The following is a 6,790-nucleotide window of genomic DNA, read 5'->3' as shown; positions in this document are numbered from 1 at the left end:
CACACTGCTTTCATCTAACCACACCCCTCCCCTCCCACGTCCTCACAGGACCAAGGGCAACAGCTCTACTGGAAAATGACACTGCTTTTCACATGAAATGTGGCCTTCATCTTAGGACCAAGGGCAACAGTTTTGCTGGAAATTTACTTACTTCTCGCACATGAGACCTCATTTCATCCCAGGACCAACCAAGGGCAACAGCTCTGCTGGGACCTGACTTTACTTTCGCAAAGAAAGTGGCCTCCACATTTCTTCATCTTGTTAGTGCTTCCACCACTTTCAATGTCAGCCATGTGTGTCGTTGTCTAGGGCTCAAGATCTGACTGATCATTCTTCTGTGGAACGATAACAGACCTGTTGCTGGCAGTGGCTCAAGATCTGATTCATCATTCTTCTGTGGAAAGATAACAGACCCAGATCACACCTCAGTCTGGAACAAACCCAGGCCCTCTGATGATTTCAGGCAGGCTGACCATGAGCTGGTTATGGCTGGATCCAAAAGACAAGAATCACGACATTAGTCTGGAGGTATGCCACTATCGTTCTATCGATTCCCATCCAGTTTGCATGCTGTTATTTGTTTTTTTTTGTTGTTTTTTTAAAGACTTTAGGACAAGCTTGGCTGGCGTATTCTCTTGAGGCAGGCAGATGACAGCTTTAAAGGACGCCGTGCAAGCATCACTGAGGCCAGTGAGAGGAGGAAGGTAGCAGCAACTGCGCCAACTGAACCAAGACAGTTCCCCTGCCTCCACTATGAACAACCATGCCGTTCAAGAACTGGACTCCACAGCCACATGAGAGTCCACAACAGATGAGCTGTGCAAGCTGTCATCATCGAAACCAATGGACTACCAAGATGCTGCCATCAGTCTGCTGGTTCCCATCCAGTTTGCATGCTGTCATTTGTCTTTTTTATTTTTCCCTGTAGACGTTTTTTCTTTCTTTATTTTCCAAATTTCCTTCCTGGGGATTCATGCAATTGTAAGAATTACTAATATAGTAATAATACTACAGGTCTCTTTCCAGCCATGATCCACAAGCTACTACTCACCACTGCTCCCCCTACATATACACATACCCTGCCAAAATCTACAAAAACAATCACTTGCATCTCAATTGGTGATAACAGACTGCCGACTGGAATGAAAGAACATTTAAATTCTAATTAGTAAAAAAATAAATAAATATAGGGTGTCACATGTTGTGACTCCAAAGAGACGATAAAAAAAAACAACCTTTCTATCATGCACAATTTTCATTTGTTTGTTTTTATTTATCTCAAAGAATTCTGAAAAAACAGGCAAGGGAGATTGGACACTGATTTGTACCATCTCATCCCTCAAATCTAATCCACAGGCAGACAAGAAGTTAGACAATGACGCTGGTCAATGGCGTCCATTAAAGCTACCACCTTTAGGGTCAAGGCCTGGACATCATGGTTGTGAAAAGACTACACTCAGTCAGATTTAGATTACATCATTCTCAAACACTTGAATTTTACAACACACACACATACACACATAAAAAAAAAAAAAAAATTGGAGAGTTTTCAAACCAAAAATCTGTTTTGTTTCACAGTGGGAAAAAAAAACCCATAAAAGAAACAAAAACAACCCCCAAAACAAAAGCATTTCAGTCAATGGTTTGTACATGTATTTCCTAACGACACAGGTGGCATAGTCCAAAGCACTGCATCTTGTTACACACAGAGGTTTACAGTGAAACCAGTCTTCAGTGGAGCTGTGATCCCATGTGTGCAGGGAACACTGGACGCAGGGACACAGACAGTCCACAGGTGATGGCGGATCCAGTCCCCGACAGACACACACCTTCACAACACAACACTCTGCCTCACCCACCACACACACTGGATTGGTCAAGTCAAGTCGTCACCACCCCACTGCTACAGGACGGGGAGGGAGAGAGGAGGGGGGAGAGCCGGGGGGGCGCGAGGGAGAAGGGGCCACAGCCAGTCATGTTTCCTCTAACCTCATACGTTTCTGAACTGAGTTGCCGTCGGCAAGGTCACAGGTCCGTTTCCCCGAGGCCAGCATGTCCCCGGGGCCCATGGGGAGGGGCAGGGGGTTCATGCCCCCCGTGCTCTGCAGGACATGGGGCATCGGATAGGACTGGGCGTAGTGGGCGCTGTGGTAAGGTGAGGGGTGGTGGCCCATGTGGGGGGCGTATGGGGAGTGATGGAGGTAAGGGTTTGTGGAGTAGCTGGGGTCCGGAGGCCCTGGGTGGGAGACAAGGGGCTGGGAGCTGGGGTGGGAGTAGTGGGACATCATCTGGGCGTAGGGGGACTGCAACGGCTGCTGAGGGGGTGGGGGCACCACCGGCGGGAGCTGCGGTTCCTGCGTCATGGCATCAGTGGGCGGGGGGTGCGACGGGTGCTGCTGCTGCTGCTGAGACTGCTGGTGATGCGGAGGCGTTTGATGTGGCTGGGACTGATGCGGCGTGGGTTGCTGCGCCGGCTGCTGTGGTTGTTGCTGTGGTTGTTGCTGTTGCTGCTCCCCTTGCCCCTGCTCGGGCTGCTGCTGTGGTTTGGGCGAGGGCTGCGGGGGCTGGCGCGGTGGCTGAGGGTTGACGGCGATGATGTTGTAGACACCAAACTCCCTCAGTTGGTTCTCGGCAATGTCGGTCCACCCTTTGTTGGCGGAGGGATTGGCGGGGCTGGGGTGCATCATGCAGTGCAGCTGCACCCCGTGTACGTTGTGCGTGGTCAGCGCCTTCTGGGCGCAGGTGAAGGCATACTTGCCGACTGTAATGACATGCTCGATCTTGAAGAGAGCCACGACATCCAGGAAGGTCTGGTCGCACAGGGAGTCCAGCTGCCTCAGAACCTTGACGGGCATGTCGGAGGGGGCCACGTTCTTGCCCGTGTCTGTCATGAAGGCCAGGGGGCACAGGTTGTGGATGGCACAGTTCTTGAAGAAGCTCTCCGCTGTGGGGCACAGGCGGCGGAACAGCTCCCAGAAACGGGCGCCAGACACCTGCACACACACACAGTGCCGCTTCAGTTCCTGTTTTCTATTCCGTCGGTCAGTCACTGGCATGTAGTATATGACACACGTCAACAAGAAACATGAACACACACACTGTATTTACAAGGAAGGTGGGAGCAAAATGTGGGAGGAAGAGAGACAATGAGTGAATGACCTAACTGTACACAGATCTGTCAACTAGACCAACAATGACCAAACTGTAAGCAGACCTGTCAACTACATCGACAGTGACGAAACTGTAAGCAAACCTGTTGACCCCTGACCAGACAGATCTGAGAGAAACATATTCATTATACAAGTCATCGACAGTAGCAAAACAGTGTCTGAAAGTGGCAGCATCACCAACACCTGCCATGCTGAAAATAAGTGAAATTTATATCAACATTAAAGATTACATTACCTGTCATTTCTAGTTACTTTAGAATGAATAATTTTTCTCTATCATGTATCATTGTATGACTGGCAATCAATGTCCAATCAAGGTAGCATGACGACATCATGCATAGACTTCAAGCAGACATTAGGAAGAAGAGAGATAAGCCCCCAAATGGAAGTCATGACCTACTGACCTCCGACCTCTTGCACTCCATGCCCATGACAGGACGTTTCGGGTGCTCCAGGACTGGCTTCAACACCTCCCCGTCAATCTCCATCCAGTCTGTCACAATGTTGCACTCTCCAAACGGCACCTGGGTACAGGTCCACATCAAGCACAGCATTGTAACATGTCAAAGGACACAATGAACACAAAGACATTCCAAATCCTTTAATGCAGTTTAGGTTGTATGAAAACGAATGCACTGTGTGCATATGTGCATGTACATTTTCACGAACATGCACATATGAAAGATATATATATATCAGTAATTATAAGCAAATAGATCTATTTTTACTTTGTGAATCATTCAAAAACTCCATACACATTATCATTATATACTGATACAGATACAGTACTACAAACATGTATGTATTACACACACACACACACACACACACACACACACACACACACATTCATTCATTCATTCAGAATGAGAGATCAGGTAACACTGTCGTCAACCTTTCTGTTCACACCATCAAGGTGCTTTGGTGCAACAGGCAGTGAGTTTCACAGAGTCAGTGAGTGAAACCCATCACATCAAAGGTCTCCTCTGGTTGGTGGCTTGACAGCAGTCTCTGATCGTGTGCACCAACGCCAGTACCATGATGTTACTACATATTTTGGTTTGAAATTTACCCATCTGCACCTGGGCTGAGCTCATGTGGAGGAAAGTAAAGCAAAAATTAACATAAGACTTTTGAAAAAAAAGAAAAGAAAAAGAAAAAGTCAAATGTGAGTGCATACATGAGTCAGTGTGTCAGTGTATGCTGTGAGTGCATACATGAGTCAGTGTGTCAGTGTATGCAGATGTGTGTGTGCTTGTATCATGCAATGTATGTTTGTGGGTGGGTGGGTGTCCTTGGAATTTGACTCAGAGGGAGGAAGACAACAATCAAGTGGAAAAAACGAACAAAATAAATCATTCTAATGCTATTGCTAATGTTCGATATGTCCAGAACATAAAACAGAAGTTGCCTTTTTTCACAAGATTCCTGAAAAAGAAGTGAAACCAACAGAAGTGTAAAATAAACAAAACACAATGAAGTAGCACAGCTTTACTTAAAAATCTTAATGATACTTTATAATATACGATTACCATCAATATAACAAAAACTGAGACTGTGAGAGTGGCAACAAGACAGAGCTACACTTGCAATCTTTTTAATATCAAGGTAATATTTTGCCTTGCCTCCCTTACCCTTTACAGGATGAACGCACACGGACACTTAGTGACTTACCCCATTCTGAGACATGCCGAAGGGTCCCGGGTTCATGCCCAGAAAGAGAATCCTCTTGGGGGTGTTATAGTACTTCTTCACAAACTTGTAGTGGGTATCGAAGGCATATTCCAGAGGGTTGTAGACGTAGGTCACTTTGGGTGGCAGGTCCACGTCGGCCAGCCTCTGGCACAACATTTTCTGACACAGAATATAGCGGTCAGCCATGCTCAACATCATATTGGAGTAAGGGCCCATGGCCGCCCCGGTGTCCGGAGGTCGAAACACAAAAATCCCTCGCTGCGAGAAATACCTGGAGGCCTTATTCGGCACTGGGGGGGAGTCGTTGGGGTTGGAGGGGTGACCCCCCGATGGAGACATGTCCTTCTTCTTGGGCGACTTCCTATCCATGTACATCATGTGCTGCGCAGTGCTGGCGATGCCGTAGGGGTCGGTCAGGTCGGGTCTGAAAGGCGTGCCGTCGTAGCCCATGGGGCGATAGCGAGAGCCGGGGTGGAACATGGGGCCCAGGGCGGGGCCGTAGGGCGACATGGGGTGCGTGGCATAACCCGGCTGCAGATACAGGCCGTCGCGGCTGTCTGCCCCGAACTGGGCCCAAGGGTTGGCTCCCGGGCGGGGCACTCCGTTCTCGAAGGGGTCCCCTTTGATCATCCTGTCTGCGGCGCTTAGCATGGAGTCTGCCGCCGACTGGTTGGCACCAGCCCGGCTGTCAAAGGGGTAGTACGAGTCAAATCCTGGCGGGCCATAGGCAGTAGCCCCGTAGGCACTGAGTCTGGCCATGTCTTGCTGGCTGGGGTCGCGGTACCCCGCCATGCCCGCATAGCTCTGGGAGCGCATGGAGTATGACTGGGACAGCATCTGGGGGGACATGGCGAAGGTGGAGGGGAAGTTCTGGTCAGATGACGCCACACTGTCACTGTTAAAGGGCCCAAAGCGACTGGACTGGTACAGGTGCTGGGGGAGGGAGTTCTCCGCAAAGCCAGGCAGGAAGGAGGAGGGGTTGGGGGGAGGCAGCCCATGGGGGGACTGGGACTGCGACTCTGACGAGTGCTGGCTGGTGGTTGCACTAAGGGCGGGATAGGGGGAGGTGGAGGGGAACCCCCCGGTGGATGGCACAGCATGGCTGCTGGTGCCTGGTGAGTCGGCTGCTCCCAGGGCCGCCGGGGAGTGGGTTAGGGAGCCGTTCTGGGGCACATTCTCCAGCCCGGAAACGCTGTTAGTAGCGCCCACGTACCACGGGTAACTCATTGCTGTCAGTCACAGGAGAGCAGCAGCAGGGAGACAAGCAGCTGCAACAGTTTCCCTGCATGGGACACAGTGGAACTCCACCAACCTCACTCCACGCTGGCCGGTCCGCCCTGGGCAACTGTGGGAGGCGTGGATGGATCTGAACCCTGGAGCTGGGAATGTCTACGTGTCCACATCAGGCTCTTGGCCACCAGATCCTGCCTGCAAGTTACACAGGCATCACGTCAGCCGCTGTCATACTTCTCCTTTACTTTGGTTTAATGTTTGAAAATCATAAAGCGAGGACTGGAAGGGCACAGACTGATTCAAATAACAGACAACAATAACACAGAAGAACAGGGTCACTGCTGTATGTTACCACCCCTAAGCATCCAGCTTCATTAAGCTCATTCAGTGCCATTCTTCATGGTTTCCCCTTCCTCAACCAAACACTTTCCATACACACAAGTGACAAACAAGGCAGTGGAGTCCCGAGTGGCATCCCTGACCCACCCAAGTGAACCTTACTGCCCCTGTCATAGCTGCATGGAATGCCCATGACAAACAACCGTCCTGTTGGACAAGACAGCTCCTACTGGCCATCCACAGAAGCTGACCTAGGCCCAAGAAATCAATGACCTTCCAAGTGGACATAGTCACTCAACAGTGCTGAGCGTACAAGTTTCTGAGAAGGAGCTATGCTGTTACTGTCTGCTGAG

At 49.9% G+C, this 6,790-nt stretch overlaps 1 protein-coding gene across 1 annotated transcript; it reads right to left on the bottom strand.

The window, feature by feature from the left end:
- Nucleotides 1–547: 547 nt before the first annotated feature.
- Nucleotides 548–5,732, bottom strand: LOC143276617 (uncharacterized). The gene is made up of 3 exons (XM_076581229.1): nt 4,845–5,732; nt 3,575–3,694; nt 548–2,993 (listed from the first exon to the last, which is right to left on the bottom strand). The coding sequence occupies exons 1-3, from the start codon at nt 5,712–5,714 to the stop codon at nt 1,974–1,976; spliced, it is 2,010 nt and encodes a 669-aa protein (XP_076437344.1). The 5' UTR covers nt 5,715–5,732; the 3' UTR covers nt 548–1,973.
- Between the last annotated feature and the right edge of the window lie 1,058 nt (nt 5,733–6,790).

Source organism: Babylonia areolata, chromosome 32, assembly GCF_041734735.1.
Source record: "Babylonia areolata isolate BAREFJ2019XMU chromosome 32, ASM4173473v1, whole genome shotgun sequence".
In the NCBI taxonomy this organism is placed as follows: domain Eukaryota; kingdom Metazoa; phylum Mollusca; class Gastropoda; order Neogastropoda; family Buccinidae; genus Babylonia; species Babylonia areolata.
This window is presented reverse-complemented; position numbering and strand designations above follow the sequence as displayed.